General features: G+C 36.2%; 1 protein-coding gene across 4 annotated transcripts in view; it reads left to right on the top strand.

Moving 5' to 3' along the window:
- The window catches only part of Fnip1 (folliculin interacting protein 1), a 66,381-nt gene that overhangs the window by 1,528 nt on the left and 40,657 nt on the right, over positions 1-24,196 (top strand). For all 4 annotated transcript variants that reach the window (XM_076936840.1, XM_034507067.2, XM_034507066.2 and 1 more), the window contains exon 2: positions 20,684-20,810. In XM_076936840.1, the coding sequence (XP_076792955.1) occupies positions 20,684-20,810 (127 nt within the window). The remainder of the gene's footprint in view (positions 1-20,683; positions 20,811-24,196) is intronic.

The raw sequence follows: 24,196 nt of genomic DNA, 5'->3' as shown, positions 1-24,196 counted from the left end.
AAACAGCCTCTGGAGAGAGATTTAAAAGATAACATTTGAATAGACAACTGTTTCTATTTCTGTGCAAAGACTGACTTTGAGTAACCAAGATTCCAAGAGTCTCAGTTTGTTAATGTGAACAAAATCTACTTTTTGAGTAAGTGTTCTATATGGTTGTGTAATACTTTACTGCTGCCAAAGAACTTTCCCATTAGTTATCTCATTTCACAGTAACCTTGTGAGACAGCAAGTAGCAATGTAGAGATGACTTTATAATCCTTTTTCCAGTATGGAAGCCCAATATCTGCAGTTCATCATGAAAGCTTCCTTTTGTAAACAAGATGTGTACAAGTGTAATGTGAGAAAATGAGAATTCTGGATCACATGCCTAGTGACTTGAGATCTAATTAATCTAGCTTTTAAAAAGCTTCCTTGATCTATAATTAAAATACCATAAAAGATGCATATACGTAAGGCTATAGTCCCGTGAGTGCTGTCAGATGTACGTACACAGTTTATACTCACCACTCCACTGAACATTCACAACATTCATTCTGTCAACCTAGACTTTCACTTGTGCTCGCTCCTTTTCCTCAGTCCTTAACCCTCCTTTCACCGAAGTCAAATTTGGTCTGCTTTCTTTCATTATATTTGGCTTTTTGAACATTTCATATAATGTGATTATAACTTCTATAGCCACATGTCTGACTTTTTACTCACAATAATGTTTTTTGAGATGTATCTATGATGTTGCCTTTTTTAGTAGTTCCATCCATCCTTTAAGTAGGTGATTTATTGTATGGATATAGCACACCTTTCAGTATTGTTTCTTCTCTCTCTCTCTCACTCTCTCTCACTCTCTCTCCCTCCCTCTCTCCTCCCCTCACCCCCATGTGTATTTATACTTTTGCATGTGTGGGGGTGCTGAATTTGATATTGAGAATCCTGTGGAATTGACCTTTCACCTTACTTATTAAGACAGGGTCTCTTAGTCAAACCCAGAGCTTCCTATGTTTCTGATCTTGCTAGCCAGCTTGTTCTGGCAACCATCTTTCTCTACCTTAATGGAACTGGACTAACAGGTGACAGGGAATGCCCACCTGACATTTCTGTGGGTTTTTGGGTATCTGAACTCTCAGTCCTCAAAACTTGCTGGGCAAGCACTTGAACCATTTGTTTATTCACTCATCAGACAGAGGATACTTGAATAATTCTGCTGTGAATATTTGTGTATGAATCTTTAATTAGAAGTTATTTTTGTTTCTTCTGGGTATACATACTGAGCAGTAGAGCTGCTGGCTCATGTGCAGAGTTTTATTTAACTTTTTAAAAAGTTCTCAAACTTTTTCAAAAATACTTGTTTCATAGTCTCAGTAGCAATATATTAAGGTTACTTTTATGACAAATCTCTTCAGTACTTTAAATTATTCTTTTAAAAGTTAATACATTTTATTGTGATAGAAAACAATAAATTGTTAACTATCTTAACCAATTAGAAGTTTAATTTAAATTTTATTTCTTGCTCTGTGTGTGTGTGTGTGTGTGTGTGTGTGTGTGTGTATGTGTGCATAGGCTGTGTGAGGGGCATACATATGCCACAGTGTATTTGTGAAGGTCTGAGGGCAACCCTGTGTTTCTCTCCTTTTACCTTTACATGAATTCTGGGAATGAATCTCAAGTCACTAGGCTTGTGTGGCAAGTACCAACTCTTAGCCATCTCACTGGCCCCTAATAATTTTTTAGTCTTTTGGCTGTATGGGGTAATACTGAATTGTTTTAATTTGCATTTGCCTGAGGTGTTGACCAGCATTTTTTTTTTAATGTGACCAGAGTTTGGAGTGATTGAAATTGTGTGTGTGTATTCAGTAGTCAGCTTAAATTGATCAAAATTTGTGTGTGTTTGTGCATTAAGTTCACATGCTAGTCAGCTTATATTGTTGTAGTGGGAAATTTTCCCACAAGTTGGGAGGAGCTAAAGTGGGAGGAGTAAGGAGATGAAGAGGAGGAGTAAGGAGAGGAAGAGGGGAAGGAAGAGGAGGAGCTAGGGAGAGATGTAGATGGAGAACCCCACTTGTATTGGAAGCAGTCCTGGGTAACAACTTCCATCTCTGCAGTCCCTTAAATTGTTAAATCACACAAGGGCACAGACATTGGCAGCTACTTGTTTCCAAGAGGCAGTTCCTAGAGCAACCAGTGTACAAGGCCCAGTAGTGGTTAGCCATAGAGGCACTTCATTATAGGAGATACTTTTGATAAAGAAGCCATAAATATGTTTCTATATTGTCTTTCATGGTTACCCCATTAGAAAAAATGGCCAGGAAGTGCTGCCTTTCTGCTGTTGTTCACGCTTAGGATGGTCCCTACTGAACAGAGTCTTGTGGGCTTGCTTCATCTGTTTCTTGAGCTGGAGATGAGCTTAGGATATTTTTCAGACATTTGGTTTTTCTGAGACAGGGTTTCTCTGTGTAGCCCTGGCTGTCCTGGAACTCACTCTGTAGACCAGGCTGGCCTCGAACTCAGAAATCCGCCTGCCTCTGCCTCCCAAGGCCTGCGCCACCACTGCCTGGCGTTTTTTCAGACATTTGTAGAATTGATTTTTTTTTTTTTTTTTTTTTTTTTTTTTTGAGATGAGGCCTTACCATTTTTCCAAGGTGGCCTCAACTGAACTGACTGTGTAGCTTAGTTTGACCTCAAACTCACAATCTTCCTGCCTTCATTCAGAGGGAGGGATTACAGGCCTATGCCACCATGCCCAGAGTCATTATAGAATTGAAATGGTAATTTATTTAGGTTATCTAAAGAATTTGAGAATGAAGGCACTGTTTAGAAGATTCTGCTTTGTGTTCTTTCCATTAGGCACTTTAAAGTAGAAGTAAAAAATTGCATGTAAACCCATTATCTATTCATGTGAAAAGGGTTGTTTTAAGTATTTTTTGTCTTAAAAAACTAACTTGGTGAAGAAGGTTGTTTTAAGTGTCTATAAGAAATAATTATTCAAAAGAGTGTTTTCGTTATTTTCCTAAGTTAGTATCTTTGTTAGGATTGCTATTGCTGTGATAAAACACCATAATCAAAGCAACTTGGGGAGGAAAGGGTTTATTTGTTTGGCTTATGCTTCCACATCACAGTTCATCAAAGGAAAACAGGACAGGAACTCAAGCAGGGCAGGAACCTGGAGGTAGGAGCCACTGAGGAGTACTGCTTTCTGGCTTGCTCCTCATGGCTTGCTCAGCCTGCTTTATAGACCCCAGGACCACCAGCCTAGGGATAGCATCACTCACAATTGGCTGGGCTCTCCCTCATCAGTCACTAAGAAAATGCTGTACAGGCAGGCCTGGCTACAGCCTCATCTTATGGAGACATTTTCTTAATTGATGTTCCTCCTCTCGGATGACTTTAGCTTGTATCTAGTTGACATAAAACTATGCAGCACAGTTAGGAACATTTATTCTTATTGTCTGTAGCAGGAATTTTGTTGCTAACTACCTTTTCATGGATCTTTCTGCATGTTCCTTTCAACTTTCTCCAAACTAGTCTAGCACTTTGTAGTTTAAAAAAAAAAAAAAAAAAAAAAAAAGGAAGAGAGAGAAAGAGAGGGAATAAATCCAGTTTTTCATCTTGACCTGCTAGCTTTCTTTTGAGTTGTAGGTGATGTATTTAACCTGTATTTAGATTCCTATCCCAGTGATTCTTGTTGGTATAGATAGCTTTGGGAAATCATACAGTGATTTAAGGTTGGTTTTATTTGTTATTGTTGGTTTTTTTTTGTTGTTTTGTTTTTTGTTGTTGTTCTGAAACCAAACCGCTTGATTTTCAAATTGAGTTCCAATCATCTAATTGCAAAGTCCTCAGGATTCATTCTTTTTATCATCATGAAGTCTTAGATGCAGTGCTGCTAGCTCTTTCTGATATCACTCCATGGAGCAGACAGACTATAGTCTAAGATTTCTAGCAAAAATTTTAGAGAATCTGTGCTGTTTATATAACCAGTGAAATTACCAATGATTACCCCAGTTGCCTTAGACCTTAACCAATGCTGAGGCTGGCGAGGTTTTTCTGATTGTGGTAGTATACCTGAAGCTAATAATATGATCAGGTGTCACACCAAATGTAGCTGAGATTGCCATAGTCTCTGAATATCTCCAACTCCCCTCTCAAAGCACTGAGGTTACAAGTGAATGCTGTAGCATCCAGGTTTTTACCTGGGTGGTAGGGGTTGAACTCAGGTCTATATGCATGCACAACAGGCGCTTACCCAACTGAATCATCTCCTGGCCTTCATATTTTTTTTTAAAGCTTCAGAAGAACAGGGCATATAGATCTGTACTATAATTATGTCATTCAAGAGGCAGAGGCAAGAGGATTCCTACAAATTTGAGGCCCAGCTGGTCTACATTGTGAATTATAGGCCAGCCAGGGCTACATAGTAAGACCCAGTTTCAAAATATAAAACAAAAAGTGTAATAGAATTTGTGTTTCTCCTTTTTCTTTCTTCTCCTTTTTTTCTTTTCAAGCTGGAGATGTGTCCCAAGTCCTCACACATACTAGGATGAAGCCACATTCCTAGTTCTCAACAATTCCCTTCTTGTGATGTAATTGCATTCATTAGTATCCGTATCCTCAATAGATTTCAAGTTCTGTAAGGGCTTGGCCTCTAATTGGTATACTTTTGGTGCCTGGCTTAAGAAGATAGTCACTAAATAATGATTGAAAAAAATTAACTGTTGAAATATATTACATGTATAAATGAAATTCTCAAACTAAAAAGAAATTAAGAAATAAAAATATTTTAAATTATGGAATTGAAAAAGGTTTTATTTAGTTAAGATTATTCTTATTTGCTTGATAATATTGAATAATTTAATCAATTTTTTCTTTGATAATGTTTACTAATTTAAAGAAAATTTCCATAATTTTTCTTTTTTAAGATAAGGATAGCCCCATTTCTTAGAATAGATTATGATACCTTCTCTTATACTGCTCATAACAATTAGAGTAGTGTAATAGTGTATTTACTGATGCTATCCCTGATATAGGGTATTGCTGACTAAGTAAAAGAATGAATCAATGAACTAGTAGTCTCTTTGTGGTATTTAGAGTTTAAAAACACACAAGGCTTTTACAAACATTTTTTTTTCCCTGTTTGAACATTCTGGATCCTTAGGCCTAGTATGATTGACCTTTTCACTTCAAAAAGTGAACCTTTTGGGGAGCTGGAACAGCAGTTTAACCTAGCTTTGCAAGGACACCTCCAGAGCTCCAGGGACCTGTTTCCTTGTACACACACTGCTTAATACAGAGTGTCCTTTGACACAGTAGCATTCTATTCCAAGCCATTCCAAATGTGGTTGGCTGTGTCATGTGCTTCTCCTACCTCTCTAATGTAGTGGCCGGAGTGACAGCATTGGAATCAAAATCTGTAGATGGGATGATGGACTCAGCTTATACAGTTGATGCTGTATTTGGAGGATGGGACTTTGAGTTTTGTTGGCCTGCTTTTCTAAAAGTTTCTTTATAATCTGTATATAATTTTTTAAAGATTTCTATTTATATCAGGAAAATGCAGCTCATGAAGTTAATGAGGTAAATCAAATGTGGCCTGTTCACACAAGCCTCAGGGATTTGCTATTAGTTTTTATATTTTGGGTTCATTCTTAGTTTAGAATAGAAGCCACAAACTATACATCTATAACAATGCAGAAATATAATAGAAATTGTTTTTTATCAAAGAAACAAGATTTTTGCAAACTTAAAAATTAATTATCCGTTTATGCTTGCTTGGCAGTCTGATGGTTATAGATTTCTAGAGTGAAGGGCCAGAGGGATGATTCGGTCAGTAAAGTGCTTATCACCTAATCATGAGGACCTGAGTTCATGTACATGCGATACTCATGTAAAAACTTGGATTTACTGTCATTTGCTTGTAATACCATCACTGGGGAGATGGAGACAGGAAGGTCCCTGGGGATAGTGGAATCAGTGAGCTTCAGGTTCAGAAGAACCTTATCTCAAAAAATAAGGTAAAACTCTATTGAGGAAGACACCCAGTGTCAACCTCTGGCCAACACACACGAACACATATACCACATACCACACACACAAAACTCTAAATAAAATCTAAATAAAAATCATTTTAGATTAGAAATTCAAAGATATTACTCTCTTGTCTATGGCTTCCAATAGAAGAAATACCGTTTTTTTTGTTTTGTTTTGTTTTAGCTGAGAAATCACAAAAGATACAGAATTTTTTTGAATTTTCCTTCTGATAGTTCAGAATAATTGGGTTTTGTCTGGGTATTTCTACAGATTAATTTGGTGATACTCATCTTCTCTGTCTGGAGGCATCTCATTCTAGGGAATGTTCTCATATGATTTTCACAATTCCATTACTCTTTTGGATTTTGTTCATAAGATTTTCAAGGCAAGCTTCCTTTATGGAAACCCTATTGGGTTTCTTGTTTTATTTTCCCCCAATTTCTTCCCCCTAATCGCCTCTCTCTTGGCTTTTAGAGACAAGATTTCTCTGTGTACCCTTAACTGTCCTAGAGCTCTGTAGAACAGGTTGGCCTTGATCCACCTGCCTCAGCCTTACAGTACTGACTGGGACTAAAGGCATGCACCACCACTGCACAGCCTTCTTCCTGGTTTCTCTCAGATCACCTTTATATTGTACTTCTAGAATCATAAATATTATTTGTAGTAAATTATGCAAGTGTGTTTTAAATTCGACTATCAAAGTTTTAATTTCCAAGGGCCTGCTTTTACAAGACTCTTTCCTTAATGACCTTGAGTGTGATGTTTGACATTTTCTAAAGCAAAGACACATTTGTTCTGTGTGAAGGCTGAGGCTAACACAGAATGAAGAAGACAAACTTGATAGTAGACACTCACCAGCCATACATTTTCTTTTTATCTAGTTTGCTAATGTAGAGTCCTTGCATTGCTAAACCATGCCTGAAAATACAAAGAGAATGAGTTGTTGTGTGCTAGATTGAATCACTCCCCATACAGTTTATTTAAACTTGTTTATTTTGCAGTGCTGGGTATTGACCTCAATATAGAGTAGGCAGGCACTGTCCCATTGAACTATATCCCAGCCCAGTTTGTGAACATTTTGATAAATTCAGTCTTTTTTTTTAAGTTATATTGGACATGGTAATGCCTATAATCTCAGCACTCAGGAGCCCTTGTTTCCACAAGAAAGCTGTTACAGAGTTTTAATTTAAAGCTTCTACAACCATATGCTATTTACCATACATAGTACTGTGGGATACTTAAAAAAAACATTTTCAAGATACATTAACATAAGTTCTGAAAGATTAGAAACAAAGGCTTAAGAAAAGATATCTAAATACAAAAAAGAAAGTTAGTAGATTTAGTTACAGCATATAAAACAGAGAAAACAAAAAAATTTAGTTATGGTTTTATTTGCTAGTCAGTTACAGCATGTTTTAGAACTATATAAAACAGCCTGGTGCAGTTACCCATGTCTTAATCACAACACTTCCAGTACTCTTGAGGCAGAGGAAGATGATTTCTCTCAGTTCTAGGATTACCAGGGGTACATAGAATTCATCTAAAAACAAACAAAAAGAACCAAAATAAATAAAATAGAAACATAAACCAAAAATGGATAAAATGACATGTTTGTTATTATGACAGGTGATTTTGACATATTTCTCCTATTTATTGAAGATCAAGTAGCAAAAAATGGAGACTACAAATTACTTTAAAGCTGGGCATGATAGTGCTCAGCTTCAAAAACCAAAATGTAACAAAACTCTTAAAAAATAAAAACCATTTATTTGATGTACATAAGTTGCATGTTCTAGTTAATGTTAGAAAAAAAGTCCAAAGAAAATAAAATTAGTAAAGCTGTAAGAGTCAAGTTAATGAACTAGGAATGAATACTTAGGAGAGAATTAAGAGAACAAAAAAAGAAACTAAAAATGATTTGTTTAAAATAGATGAACCTGCCCCCCCCCCCCAACAAAGATGAAGCTTAGGTGTAAATAATCACAATTTTAAATGAAGCTTTTTTACAAACATGAAAAGGTCAGAGAATATTGATAACATTTAAATTTTTAAAACAAGTATATTGGGGATGGGAGATGTGTACATAAATGCAGGTGCCAAGGAGTGAGTTCCAGCTACACGGAGTTGTTAGCTGCTTAGTGTGGGTATTGGGAATCCAAGGCAGGTCTCTTGGAGAACAGTACGTGCTCTACACTGCTGAGCCATCTCTCCAGCCTCTGTTGTTATATTTGTAATATCAGTTAATACATATGTGCCAGGCAGAACTTTAAGGATTATAGAGAATTGTGCTCATTTATTATTACTCAAGACAACTACACAAACTTACGTAATAGCTTCATGTTATAGATGAGGACGCTCATCAGATCAGAGACATTTCAGAAATTATATAGTTTTCTCAGTGCCTAAGACAAGTGGTTTTCAACCTTCCTAATGCTGTGACCCTTTAATACAGTTCCTCATGTTGTGGTAACCCCAACCATGAAATTATTTTCATCACTACTTTATAATTGTAATTTTGCTACTATTATGAATTGTAATGTTTTAAGACCGAAATAATCTGTGTTTTCTGATGGTCTTTGGTTACTACTGTGAGAGGGTCATTTTACCCTTCCCCACAAAAGAGTCATGACCCACAGGTTGAGAACTGTTAGCCTAACGGGTATCTGGAGAGAAGGGGTAAGGGAGGGAAGAGGAGAAGAAGAAGAGAGAGGAGAGGAGAAGAGGAGAGATAAAGCACATGCACACACATACCATAGTTGGAGCATGGTTTGTCCCTTCTGAAATGCATGCTGGAGTTTAATCACTATATTTTAGCATATTGTAAGGATAGAAATTTAACCCAACTGTGGTTTTAGAGATGTGGCCTTAAGAAGGTGATTAGAATATTAGATAAGATCATCAGTCTGGAGGCTACATGACTGAACTTATAGGAGAAAGAAAAAAATCAAAGGAAGATCATATATGTACTCTCTGGCCCTTGCCCTGTGCTGCCTTGAGGCTCTGCCCACAAGAACCCTGTCACTACCTGAACTGTGAACTTAAATAAGCCTTTTTCTTTATAGTTTACCCAGTCAGTGATATTAACAACAGGAAAAAGAACCGTTATAAAACATTAGAATATAGGTCACAAAATCACATTGGTTTTAAATGCCAGTTTGGGTGTTTGTTGGTTAAACCTATGGCAATTAATTAAATTTCTGTGCCTCTGTTTCTTTTTCTGTAAAGTAAAATAAAACTTCATCAATTTGTTAGAAGGGTTTAATTAGACTAGCATTCTTTCAGCAACGCCTGGCATTTTGAGCTGCATGCTAATGTTTTTTATTAAAGGAGAAAGACTATATGATTAGTTGGAAAAGATTTATTTATTTGATAATACTCAGCTTTTGTTGTAAAAAGAAAAAAGTTTGTAGCACATTTAGAAGGATGTTTTCTTAACATTGGATAGATTAAATGTGTCTGCCAATAATACTACAGCCAACTTAATTTGGGAAAGAGTGCTGCATACATTGACATTAGCTGGCAAAGACCAAAATTTTGAACTAGTACCAGCTATTAGCAAGAATGTGGAGTGATGAGAACACTTGCATATTCCTTATGGGAGTATAAATTGGTACAAGGACTTTAGGAAGTAAGTGATCTGGCTTTTTTAATGAAGTAGAAAAAGCTCATATTCTATTGGGCAGATGTTCCAAGACAATTGTTTATTTCTTGTAGGATTTTCATATACGTTTCTATATTTCCCAACTCTGGGATATTGTCACAGTACCATTGTGGCTGTAAATACTGTTCGTTTGTTTTGTATTTAGACCTAATATAGGAAAGGTAGTGTGAGTTCTTCATGCCTCTGGAAACAGTCCCAATCCTGAACACCTTTGTGAAGGAAGTTTCCTTAGAGGGCAGCAGAGCTGAAGTCAGACCTTACTTAAGTCAGAAGGAAACCTTGTATTAAGCTCTTGTTTGTTTTCTTTTCTTCTTTATCTCTTTCTTCCTCTGTTCTTGTCTTTTGTCATGTTCTGGCTAGTTTATTTCAATACACACTCTCCCCTGTGTGTGCGCAGTAGTAAAGAAACTTTTATTTAGTGATCAGGGGATATATGTGAAGAATGTTGACAAGAACATATATAATGTGGTTTCTAGGTTGTAGAGTAGTTCTTTCAGAAAAGGAGGGAGAGTCATTGTCTCTAGAGTCTTAGAAACCAGCTAAATGCTTTAATGACTTGGGATATTACATATTTTCTTCTTTTCTGATCAATTGGCCAGGAGATGCTTTGAATTTATATACTTTTTCCTTAGGGGATAGAAATTTGGCTTCTCATTTTTATGACTGCTACCTTATTTTGGTCTTGTTTTACTTTTCCACTATAGTAGATCTCTGGGTCATTGTATCTTATAAATACACTGAGGGACTGCTGGTATACTTCAGTGGTAAAGTAAAAAACTAAACAATAACAACTTCCCCCTCCAAATATACAAACCAGTTGACCCTTACTCTCCAAGTCCTCCTTTTATCCTGCCATAATTACCCCAGAACCAGGAATCACACAACTTAGGATCTCCAGCCATACTTGGGAACCTGCTGAAGTTACTCAAGCTAGCCATGTTGCCTTGTCCATTTTCCCCCAGGGACGACATTAAAGGGACTAGCCACTTTTCTTCTGTCTTATCTGCTAACCAGGGTAGTGCTAAAGTGCCACCCTGGCAGTTTATTTGCCAAATGTGGAAAGTGATATACCTCTTTTTTTTTTTTTTTTTAAGAATTCTTGAGTATAAACCTTTTCCTTCATTATAATTAGTTTTGTGTCTACATCTCCATCCTAACTTTACTTAATTTGAAACAATTTCCCAATTTTTTTTTTTTTGCATCAATTGACCTTTAATGTCCAAAAGAGCATAGATGTGGCAGGGTCTCAGTCCCTGCACCAGAAATGAGAGATGAACAAAAACGAGACACTTCCAGCTGGCCAGAGTCTGGGAGGACAGGGAGAAACACAGATCTGGACATTTATAAGAAAAATAAAACTAAAACCAAACATTCAATCTTGTACCCAATAAAGGTTTGAATAGGGAACTCAGTTACCACCAATATATTTTAAAATAGTATACATTGGGGCTTCAGAAATGGCTCAGTCAGTAAATTGCTTGCCTCACACATGTGAGGATGAGTTTGATCCTCAGCATATGTGTGAAAGTGTTAGGAACTGGGGTGCATTTGTATTTCTGATGCCAGGAAAGCTAGGGGTGGCAGATGGATTCATGGGCTGGGTGATGATCTCTAGACCAATGAGAGACCTGTCTCAAAGAAAGTAAACAGGATTCCTGAGGATGACACAGGTGGTCCTTTGGCCTCCACACTCATATATTACACATGTGTTCCTGCACACCAGGAAACACAATCCCACATACACATGAACACACATAGATAATGCATTTTAAAATGTGTAACAACCACTGCAGTCATGACAGGATTGATTTACCTCCAAACCCCCCATACTCCTTTGTAGTTAATAACCACTTCTGATTTTCCTGCCAAGAAAATTTCTATTCTGCTTTCTCAGTCACTGTAGATTAATTTTACCTATTCTAAAGTTTCATGCAATAAATTTTTGTGTATTTTTGTATGTGTTTCTTTTACTTTCCTCTTAATAATCATGAAAAAATACTCTCTTTTTTGTACTTCATATATAAAATTTAATTCTTCCTGTTCATCTAGCATCATTTCTTAGAAAGATGTTAACTTTTAATAATTTTTAGACCTTTTAAACATATGTCTCTCTTATATTGATACATTATAGTTTAGAGAGAGTTTTCTGGGGTCGTTACAGAGGGAATAATGAATAAAATTGTCAGGTTATCATTAGGTAGTGATTATGTACAATTTTAAAATGGAGACATTGAGAGATTTTTGCTCTTTTAGTTAAAGCACAACGTTCTGTATATAAGATGTTTAGTAGTAAGATTGCTTGCTTTGGAACTTAACCTTAGCTATAAATTTAACCTGAAAAGCTTCAAATTCATTTGGTTCAGACAGTCCAAAACAAGATCTTCAACCCCAAGGACCTAATCCAATGGCTGAGATTCTGTGTATATTTTAAAAGAGTACATAGTGCTTTTCTTCCTGGAGTGAGTCACAGTGGATCTCTTTACAAATCCTTTGGATTATCCTATCTGAATTCATCTCAGTCTTCTAGGGTAGTCTTTTGTCATGTGACTGATTTGGTTTTTAGGTCTCCAAGGTTCAGTGGCATTTGGTACATTCACAGTGTTAGGTGAATTCACAGTGCCCTCTTATCTAATTACAAGACATTTCTGTTAGTGCAAAGTAAAACTCAAAGTGCATTCAGGGGTTCTCTTTTTCTTCCCCTCAAAGCACTCTGGCAACTATTTACCCATTTTGTATATTACATAAATATGGAATCTTGTGACCTTTTATGTCTTAACTTTCCTTTGAGTGACTTTAGTTGTAGCATGCATCAGTGCTTTACTTCTGTAATTGAATGTTTATTATGTTCTGTAGAAGTCTGTATATACCCAGTTACTGGTGAATATTGGGACAACTTTCCAGCTTCTGGTTTTTGTGACTAGTGCTGCTGTGAACGTGCACATATGTACTTTGACTAGAGTTGTGTGAATGTTGCACCTAGCCAGATGCATAGAGTTACTAATTATCACCAGTAATGTTGAACAATTCCAGTGCCATAAATAAATTTCTGATGCCACCACCCATCTTTTAAATAGATCTCTTGCCTACCTCTAGCTCTTATAAGTACTGGCCTCTTCTCTGGCTTTCTAGCAGCAGACAATTTTAGATAGTATTTTGTGTGGAGCTTGAGTTTCCTTAAGTATTTATTGTAACTGGTGTCTCAGAAGTTATATTTTCGGATTGGTGATAATGTCCTACAAATAAGTTAGACATTTTTATATTTGGATATTTACTGAATTCAGTTTTTTCACATTGATATATATATATATATATATATATATATATACACACACACACACACACACACACAATTAAAAGTACTGGCATATGTTGTAGAAATTTTTAATCCCAATCTGGGGCTTCTACCCTGCCTTTGATTATTTAGTTCCCGGATAAAAGAGACACACTTTTATTATTTACAATAAGCCTTTATCAGTATTAGAGCTGGGCAAATATCTACCCTCTATGCTATTAGAATCTACTTTCCCATGGATAACCCTGAGTTATTACTTATTAGGTTTCATCTGGGCTACTCTTAACTCCAATTGGCAAGCTGTCAAGGCCGTGCTTTCTGGATTCCTAACCCATGGTGTCTTTCTCCTCCTCCGTCTTCTCTCTCCCTTTGTGGTCTTCTCCGACACCAAGGCCAAGAACACCAAGTCTCATCTATCTCAATTCTGCCCAGCTATAGGCTGTAGGCATCTTTATTTACCAGTCAGAAATAACTTGGGGGCAAGGTCACATAGCGTCACTTGAGTCTACATGTAGAATCTTCTCTCCTCTCTGGGGTAATCAGGTCTTGGGGTTCTGCATTATAATATATACCAACAGACTAAAACCTCAACATGCATAAAAATTCCGATTTAACTAAGAAGAAATAACTAGCAATAATATTATCATCGGGCATTTTACAAGTCCAGCATGAAATTGTTATGATTAACTAATTAGGTTGGCTATTTTTTAATTAATTTTTTTCTTACCCTTACTGTTTTATTATATGTGGGTGAAATACTTTGAGGGTTTACATTTTCTTCCTGCTAAATTCTTCAGTTGAATACCTGGTTGTGTCTTCACATTTTAACTTAAAATTTCAGAGGAAAGATTGTTTAGCTTTCCGAAGGCATAGCACGAACAATCAAATAACTGTTTGTAGGAAAACAGCCTCGTTGTCTTCTGGTACCAGCTGGTCTTATGTTGACTTGTCTCCTATCTTATTTATAGTAGTTTGGAACAAGAAACACACACTAATGTTTTACTGCAGCTTAGCTGTACATTAGAATTTTTCTTGCTTTTTTTTTTTATTTGTTTGTTTTAACTTGGGCTTCTGATAAACTGATAGTTTACATAGTCAAATCCACTGTAATTCTTTAATACAGAAATCATAGATCCTGCATGGAAATGTTCTTGCTTGTTTTGATACTGATAATATATGTGATATTTTAAATTATGACTTAGTTGAAGGTAGTTCGTGATCTTCAGAGGTTACTGAGAGCATGAGGAAATGTTTATTACTAATACATATTTGGCTTTCTAGATTCCTTCCTCAAGAAAAGTGCTTCCCTTAGGGAACACTTAATTCTGATGGCTTTTCCTTAAAATATTTCTGATATATACGTGTTCTCAAAGAAATTTGCAAGTGCTTAAAATCATATTGACAATTTCAGTTGTATACCAATTCTTGTCCTGGTGTTCAGTAGCTGTTTAACTTATCAGCATACAGAACTAAGTGTTGGGGCACTATATTTCATACAGGGAGGAAATGACCTTCGTGGTGTGAATCGAGTACTCTTTTGTAGTAACAAAAAGTCATGTGAGTTTTCAAAAAAAAAAAAAAAACTTAACAAAGCGAGTTAGAAAAATATAAAATGAATCAAATGAGTAGTTCTAAAATGTATGGTTTTCAAGTTAGTCTGCTCTTCAAAGTCTTACCCCTAAGACTTACTTGGCAGTTTTAGCCCCAAGGAGACACCACAGCTGGCATATTGTCTTTATGCTGTTTAAAAAATGAAAGACTCTTTAGTTCTTAAAAATGTAAAGAAGTGGTAGATCTATTTTAAAAACATGTCTAGAAAAGGGTTTTGCTGTTTTGTACATTAAATATTTTGTTAAGTATTTTACAGTTTTTACCCTTACAATTAGGACAAAAACTTCATTACAGAAATATGGAAAACCCATTTCTTAGAGCAGAATACATTCCAGTGTTACATTTTAAGAAATGACTTATAGTTATTATACTTTACAGTTTATTAACATGCATTTGAATTTGAAGAATTTAATATGAAATAGTGATATAGAGAAGGAAAATGAGAGAAAGGCAGGGGGGAAAAAACCTAATCTGGAAGAAAAACAGAAATGACACACCTGGAAAAGGAGGATACCTTTCTGTCTATCTGTTTAGGCATAGTCTTTCTTTCTCCATAGCCTTGGCTGACCTAGAACTCACAGAGATTATACTGTCTCTGTCTCCCAGACCTGGGATGAAAGGCCTGTGAACCACAGTGGCTGAGAATACCTTTTTTTTTTTTTTAATTACATAACCTTACTGAAAACAAAAGTTTATAAAACAAGGTAAAATTTATTTTAATTACCTGTGAAGACAGCAGGAAATCTTTTGTTTAAAGCAAATTTTTTGTTTATTCAGAAATAGTTTTAACATAGACCTAAATGCCAGTGGTACTGAGAAAGGTGGAGGAGGATCAGAGAGGAGAAAGGGAAAAAGATTTAGATCTGAATCGTTTAAATTTACTTTTCTTTTTACTAGCTTAAATTTCCAAACTACCATTAAGAATCTGTGTTGAGCCAAGGGTATACATGGATTAGTGGAAAGGATTTGCCTATCATGTTTAAGGATCTCTGAAACTAATTTCCAGTACCACAAAATTAATTACTCAGTTAAAGAATTAGGCTTCTTCTTTTTTTTTTTTTTTTTTTTGGTAACCATTCCAAAATTATTAGTCTTCACACTATGTCTCTAGCTTGGCTCATGGCCAGACACATTTTCTCTATGGAATCATATCAGAGAATGACTTTTTTTTTTTTTTTTTTTTTTTTTTTTTTTTTTTGTTTTTCGAGACAGGGTTTCTTTGTGTAGCCCTAGCTATCCTGGAACTCACTCTGTAGACCAGGCTGGCCTCAGAAATCAGAACTCAGAAATCCACCTACCTCCACCTCCCAAGTGCTGGGATTAAAGGCGTGCCCACCACCGCCCAGCAGTGAGAATGACATTCTTAATTGGTTTCCCTATAAATTATTTCTTTGGTGTCCTACTAAACCCATACTGTTTCTCAGATAAAAACATTTAAAATTTTTTAAATTAAAAATGTTAGTGTGATTATTTTATTGAGGGTGTTTTGCCTGCATGTATGTATGTATGTATGTCTAGGCACCACATGTCTGGTGCCATTGAAGTTCAGGAGAGTATGTCCAGATCTACTAAGACTGGAGTAACAGATGGGTGTGAGCCACCATGTTGGTACTAGGAATCTAGTGCTTTTAGCCCTTGAACCACCTCTCTAACCCCTGTTTATAAATTTTTAAAATAGAATACTCATAGGATTTTGAGGAAAACACATGTGTTGAAAATGTATGATACTGAAATATTACATTTGTTATAAATTAGCATTCCTGAATTCTGGTTAAATTAACAGACTTAATGTGGATCTAATGAATATAGTAATGTTTAATATTAATGAGCATAAATAATTTTCTAGGTAGCTGTATCTAATACCACAGTCAGTCAGTATGTGGCAGAGATTTAATTCAAGTTCTGCTGCTCCAGAACCCATTCATATGTTTCTGCCATGTTAGGTGTGGATAATCATGTCTCAGCATATTGTCTTTTACTTAGACTGCAGGTAAATAGCCTGTTGTATTAGGCATTTGTGTTGCTACATTCATTCATCTTGTTAGTACACACACATGCAGAGATATCCTTTGGTTTGTAGAAGAACATGTCAATAAATGTTAAAGCATAACAGTACTGAAAACCATGTTTGTAAAGCAGGCTAAAAGTGTCTCTTTTTGTGAACTAGCCAGGTAATTTAACATGGTGATTTTATTGAAGTTTATAGTTCCGTACTCAGATTTGTTTGTTTGCTTGCTTTGCTTGCTTGCTTCCGTTTCTCCCTCTCTCCATATTTCCCTGTGGAAGAGCAGTCAGACTGAGCTAAGGTTTCATAAATGATAAGTAGCTGTACCACTGAACCACATCTCTATAAAGTCAGTATTTTCTGCTAGACTCATCGTCTTAGTGCTATGATTAATAGGGCTTATTTTCCATATACTGGTCAGCAGAATAGATAGCTTCTAAGAGTGTGTGGATGGGCACACAAATTGAAAAGAACTTTTTCCATTTTTTTGTTTACAGAGTAAATATGAATTTCTTATAGGTGTTGAACTTTTGAAGAACTGTGTTGTAGCTATGATTGCTTGAACCCTGTACTCAGGGCAGCTCTTACTGATTGAAAGCACTATCCATAAAGTGACCCTAGAAGTTCCACTATTGTGAGGCATGATCCCCAGGTGGTGGCACTGTTTTAGAGGTATTGAAAAGTTAAGGAGGTGGGACCTAGCTAGAGGATACAGGTAAGAAGCATGTGTTCTCTGTGGGTATCTTCTACTTCTCATCCCCCCTTTCCTTTCCCTTTTTTCCCTCCCCCCAATTTTCTTCTTCTCTCCTTTACCTCTTCTCCTCCTTGTTCTTCCCTTTCCTCTTCCCTTCTCTCTTTCCTTCTCTTTCTCCCATTTTCATCCCCCTCCCTTCTCTCCTTTTTTACTTACCTTTTATCTGTTTTTCATTTTTCTGATTTCATGAAGTAAAAAAACCACCTCTTCCACTCTTGCACAAAAATTAGCAGAAAACACTGAACATTGTAGGTGTTCTTGGTCTGCACCAAGCTGCCAGGTAGGGCTTAATTTACAAGAATGCTTAGATTGATTTCTCTTTGTCATACACTTTGTGGTAGAAGAGACAAAAGAAAGTACTAAGTTACTTCTGTGAAAACCTACTCTTCAGTGAAACAAAAAATTAATAATGTTACTTGTAAAACTCTAGAGATAGATAGATGAAGCCTTTTGAAAAAATAGGTTTGTCATTGACGTGACACCAACTTCCATTATAGTAAAGAGGAGTGGGAGACAGTGTCTGGGCAGTCAAAGGAGACCACTGACCTTTACATCCTTTGCTTCAGTCAGGGCCATCTGGCCACAGTTCCTCAAATAGTGAAGTCCATGTCTCTCCTTACTTGCTGTCACTTTTGTTAGCATTTAAATTTTGGGTCTCATTTTATAGCCTGGGCTGAACACTAACATGTGACTAAGCTGGGGCTTCAATCTAATTGTACCTTTGCTTTTTCACTTTCCCCTATTTTGATAATTTTTTTTAAACTCTTATATCTTAAGTCCTATACTTTAGCTCAGACAACCCACCTCATATATAGCTGCTTCTGAAAGTGTGTACTTTTCAGATAAAACAAGAATGACCACATTCAAATAACTTCTTGTTCCTTCAACCTTGCACATCATTTATAGTAATTTTCCTTTGTAGGTCATTTTCCTTGACCTCATTAAATATATTTTACAGTTCATTAGGGACTTTTCTGCTTAGAATGCATTGTTCTAACTTTTCTGGAACATTGATTTGCCAGTTTCTCTAGCTACATTTATTTTTTAATTCTTTCTCTTAATTTAGAAATGTAAACCTTAAATATGTTTGTATCCCCTTTATGTCTTCCTGCACATTTCATATTGGCATACCTTTGTCTCTTAAGAGAAAAGCCTCATCATAATCTTACCTGTTCTGGCTGCCTAGGTGACCAGAGGTCTTGGTTCAAGATAATATCAGTTTCTTCCTGACTATGTAAGTTACCTTTTAATTACAAACCATGCCGTTTAAATGGCCAGTTATATCATCTATGGTTCTCATGTCTTTGTCTGTCGCAGGGAATCTGCTTAGAGTCTTAAAATACTTGCTGCCCTTCTTCTTGGCCCTTTCTGTTCGTTGTTACCTGACTATCCCATCTCTCTACTGACAACCCCATCAAATGGATGAATTGGTCTTTATAAAGTTTAGCCTTTGTGCAACACTTGGTTCTGTACACTGTTGCCTTCCTCATCTTCCTTGACATTTGTAAGCACTGTACTGTAAGGTTGTCTTCCTCTCTGGTGGTCTGCCTGTACTAATCATCGTCTTCACTCTCTTCTTAGCACCTTGACAATTGTGCCTCTGTTCTTCTCTTAGCTCAGATTCTCACTATTTTCTAATTTAGGCTCCAGTATTCATTGTTTCAGCTGTATTCTTGCAGTTTTCTGCTCCATCTTCAGCATCTTTTTTTCCTTTTCTCCCATTTGTCTGTCAAAATCCTTACCCTGTTTCTGCCTGATTCAAATTCAAACACCCTGAGAGCTTTCAAGAAAGGGAATAGTAACCTAAGCAGTTTGTGGCCAATCATATTCTTAATAATTGTCAATTGTGTGTAGGTTTATAGCATTGCTCAAAAGTCTTACTGTTCCTAATCAACATTTCCTCCCAGAAAACACCATGCTCCTTTTTTTACCCTCCTCCCTTCCCAGTCTAATGCAAGAGTTATTTTTATTCTGAACTTAACTAGCCAAAGGCTGAGAAGCCAGTTCTTGAGCTAATTCTTTAAACAGTTTTCACTCCACTACTTCCTCAAAGGCCTGCAATTTCCTCTCCACCTCAAACTGCATCAGAGTGTAAACATGTTCACATATTTCCTCTCTTAGTAAAAAATACCCATCACTCTTGGCTCTCAACACCTTTCTTTTCTTGACAGTTGACTTTTTTTTCTCTTCAGTCCTATGAAATCTTTCTTACTCCTTAAAACTTTACTTACCATGATCACCAATGATGTTTCCAAAAGTGGTAAATGCTTTTTAGTTACTTAGATTATACTCCTTCCTTAGAACATTTCTGTCGGTTCCATGAAACCACTTCTTGATTTTTCAACCTATGTTGGTCTGTTCTGTCATAGTTTTAAAAGTACCTTCCTGTGTTATGCAAGCCAGTGTTGTCTTAAGGATAGATGTCTGCTTGAGCTTGATGTGTAGGGTCAGACTTCCATCAGTTTCTAACAGCAACATTTTTCTTTTAAATTGTGATACTTAATGCACACATTAAGTATAATTAATAAAGGTCATTTAAACAAATGCAGTATGTTTTTGTCCAAATATTTGTTGTGAAGTGAAAAATGTACTTCAGCAATGTCTTGATAAGATGTAGTTACTGCCGTGATCCACCCAGAATGACCTTTTCTGGTGTTCTTTCATGCATCCTTGCTCTTTGAGGTAAGCACTTAGCAAACTTCAGGGCTGTCAGTTCCCTCCTCTTGTCTTCACTCTTTCTCATCCACTTCTGCTTCCTTCACTGAGTACGTTGAGAGTAAGGTAGCAGGCCAAGCAGTGACTAGAGGACTGCTTGCAGCTTTTCTTTCTTTTTCTAAAATTTTAAATATTAGGTATATATTCTTATACTGAATCTTGGTAGGTTTTAACATTTACTTAAATGAAAATGCTTTTTGTGTGCCTGTTTTACTCATAATCTCTGTTTTGACCTATCACAAATCTGTTTCTATTTTGTACTTTTGTGTTGAAGAAAAATAAAATATGACTTAACCTTATGTCATCTCTCCATGAGACCAACACATTTTTATTAGTAATTTGTGTTTATATATTTAGTAAGTTAACCTTTTATATAAATTGACTATCTTATATGTTGATAGTAGCCAATTGCTTTTTTTTTTTTTTACTGTATCTTTATTTTTAATCTAAAAATCATATCTATGTAACTTTTAAAGCCTTGATCCACATACTGGCATTTTATATAAAGGTCAGTTGTATATTCCTCTGTAATAATACAGCTTCTGGGACTGTCAGATAGGATTTTGGTTATAAGGATATATGTGGAGTATTTATTAAAATAACTCAAATGGATCCTTTTTTTTTTCCAAGTTGGCCCTTGCCAGAATTTGACCCAAGCCAAATTCGACTGATCGTATATCAAGACTGTGAAAGACGAGGGAGAAATGTATTGTTTGACTCCAGTGTTAAGAGAAAAAATGAGGACACATCAGTATCGGTGAGCATCATTGATCATTTGTTTAAAACTTAATCTTGGGTATTTGGGTATTTTAATAATTCAAGAAAAATTTAGTATAATTTCAATATGGTAATTTTGCTAGTATAAAATAATCTTTAGCCTATTAAGAATTCAGAATCCTAATTTTGAGATTTTCTTTTTCTTTTTTTTTCCTTTTATTGAAAATGAACTTTTTTCTCGTGTATCCTGATTACAGTTTTCCCTACTCTACTCCTTTCAGTTTGTCCCCACCTCCCTTCCCAAGCAGTCTACCCTCTTTCTGTCTTGTCATTATAAAAGAACAAGCTGCTAAGAGATAATTATAATATGATATAATATAAACTAACACATTGGAATAGGACAAAATAAACAGAAGGGAAAGACCCCAAGGAAGGGCACAGGACACAAGTAGATGTGGAGACCCACTGTATCTCACACTCAGGAGTCTCATGAAAGTATTAAACTGGAACACACACAAAGGACTTCTAGGGCAGAGATGGAGAAAAAGGAGAGAGATTATAGAATATATATATATATATATATATATATATATATATATATATATTATAGAATATATATATTATAGAATATATATATATATATATATATTATAGATATCTATATCTATCTATGGATAGATAGATTATTAGAGATAAAAATCTTTAAGTTTTAAAAATCATTATGAGACAGAGAACCTCCAAACAAAGTTGAAAAGTCTTCAGGGTGATGTGGGAGCTTGACCTGTGAACTGAGATTTGCTCCAAAGAACCATTTCTAAACAGGTCCACTTCTCCTGTATCCTAATAGCCTTTCTTTTTCACTACCTTTGGTGGGTGGTGAGCCAGAAGCGGGGGTTAAAGCATTTAAGAACTGTTATTAAAAGTAGGTTTTGAAAAATTTAAAACTACATGGGTGCTGTTCCCATTTATGAGATGCTTCTCCATTACGTCCAGAAAACATTCCAAAGTCCATAACTCCTAATAACATCCCTTCAGGGATCCATATTTAAACATTAATTTGGGGGAGGCATGATATTCATACCCCACAGCCCTTCTCTGTATCTGTTCTTTATCATTTCTCAGTGTCTACTAATGTCTTCTTTCTCTGTTAGGCTATCCTTGGTGACTGTTTTTCGTATTCTCTCTATTTCCTTTTAGTTTCTCCTTTTTAGTGGTCTTTCCATGAAGTGTCTTGGTCTCTGTCTCTGGATGTACCAATAGTAATCTGTCTATTGGCCTTATTGCAGTGTTTACACTTACTGCTCAACCTTCTTCTCCCTCAATATCCTTTGTTATCTCCCTCCCACTCCTACTGTGTAGCCCTGGCTGTCCTAGAACTCACTCTGTAGACCATGCTGGCCTCAAGCTCTGGGATCTGCCTTTCTTTGCCTCCCAAGTGCTGGGATTAAAGGTGTGAACCAAACACCTAGCTTGAAAAGATACTTTTCTGAACAAAGCTGACAGCATCACTACTATGTGGGCATGAGTACATTTTTTTTTTAAATGATTTAATGATATATTTGTTTAGCAAAACAAAAATAGTAGGTTCCTAGCTAGACACAGAGCTGACGGGGCAAGGGCTTTTGACCAGGTTTATAGTACTAACAATGAATTCTTGTCTGTAGAACAGACCTCAAATCTAACCAGAAAGCTGTTAGTTATCCCTGTAACCTTTACATCACTGTTGTACCAGTGAGTACATATTGCCCTGTATGTTAGCATTCAGGGTTCACTGCTAAGTAATAGCACTTTGCTCCACAGTAGACTGAAAAGTACCTTCTGCAATATAAAAACTAGCCATCAGGGAGGAAGTTTTCAGGTCAATTTTAAATTGATTTCTCTGTCTTGCAACCAAAGTGTGTTATATCTTTAGTAATACAGTCTTACCGTCTTAGTATGGTTGACAACCAAGAACAATGATGATAGCTTGTATTGTTTTGAAGGCCTCTAGGGCATCTCTGATCAAACACTCAGGGTGATAGCCCTTGCCTGGCACTGAAATTTTCATTTAATAAACCCTGTGTTAGCATTGTTCATCAATGCAAGATTTGTGTCAGACACCTTTAAATTTTTTTAGTTCTTTGACAGTTTCATATAACATATTTTGATCATATTCACACCTCCTTCCTCAACTCTTCCCAGATCAACTCCTCTCCCTATGTACCCAACTTTGTGTCACTTAAAAAAAAAAATTCTTCAATACCAATTTGTGCTGTCCAAATATTTTTAAATATGTGGTCTTCTACTGTGGTATGGTCAACTTGCTAGGGGCTGGGCTATACTCTTAGAGAAAGCTGTTTCTCCCCCTGGCACCTCCCTCCCCCAACCCTCGCCAGCAACTAACAATTACCAGTAACTATAGCTAGGGGTAGGATTGTGTGCCCAACTTCCCTCTCTATTCTGGGATTTATTCTGGCTTGGGCTTGCACAGGTTTCGTACATGCTGTTTTGATCACCATGTATCATATGTGTTGCTGCCATCTGTGTCTGTGTCTAGAAGATAATGTTTCTTTGTACACTGTCAATAGGACAAAATGGCAACCAACAGATTGGGAAAAGATCTTTACCAATCTTACGTCCGATAGAGGGTTAATATCCAATATGTACAAAGAACTCAAGAAATTAGACTCCAGACAACCAAATAACCCTATTAAAAAATAGGGTACAGAGCTAAACAAAGAATTCTCTACTGAGGAAACTCGAATGGCTGAGAAGCACCTAAAGAAATGTTCAGTATCCTTAGTCATCAGGGAAATGCAAATCAAAACAACCCTGAGATTCCACCTCACACCAGTCAGAATGGATAAGATCAAAAACTCAGGTGATAGTAGATGCTGGCGAGGATGTGGAGAAAGAGGAACACTCCTTCACTGTTGGTGGGATTGTCAGCTGGTACAACCACTCTGGAAATCAGTCTGGCTGTTCCTCAGAAAATTTAACATAACATTACCTGAGGACCCAGCTATACCACTCCTGAACATATATCTAGAAGATGCTCCAACATATAACAAGGACACATGCTCCACTATGTTCATAGCAGCCTTATTTATAATAGCCAGAAGCTGGAGAACTCAGATGTCCTTCAACAGAAGAATGGAATATCTTCTAAGTTTAAAATGTATTCTTTATCCGTTCTTCACATGAATACATTTAATTTTAGAAGATTAGACATGAGACTGAGTTTGAAGCACAGTGGTAGAATATGTGCCTATCATGCACATGCTCCTGTGCTCAGGCCCAGAACTGCCTTCCCCATATACAATAGATTAACAGATAAATATATCTATAATAAAAATGTGTCTACTTTACATTTCTTCTTCCTCATAGACTACATGGTTAATTTTTCATAACAGTGATGTTTGTTAACTTGTAACATGTTATTGTTTT

This window comes from Arvicanthis niloticus, chromosome 6, assembly GCF_011762505.2.
Source record: "Arvicanthis niloticus isolate mArvNil1 chromosome 6, mArvNil1.pat.X, whole genome shotgun sequence".
Taxonomy (NCBI): domain Eukaryota; kingdom Metazoa; phylum Chordata; class Mammalia; order Rodentia; family Muridae; genus Arvicanthis; species Arvicanthis niloticus.
The sequence above is the reverse complement of the archived record's forward strand: the minus strand, read 5'-3'. Positions and strand labels throughout refer to the sequence as shown.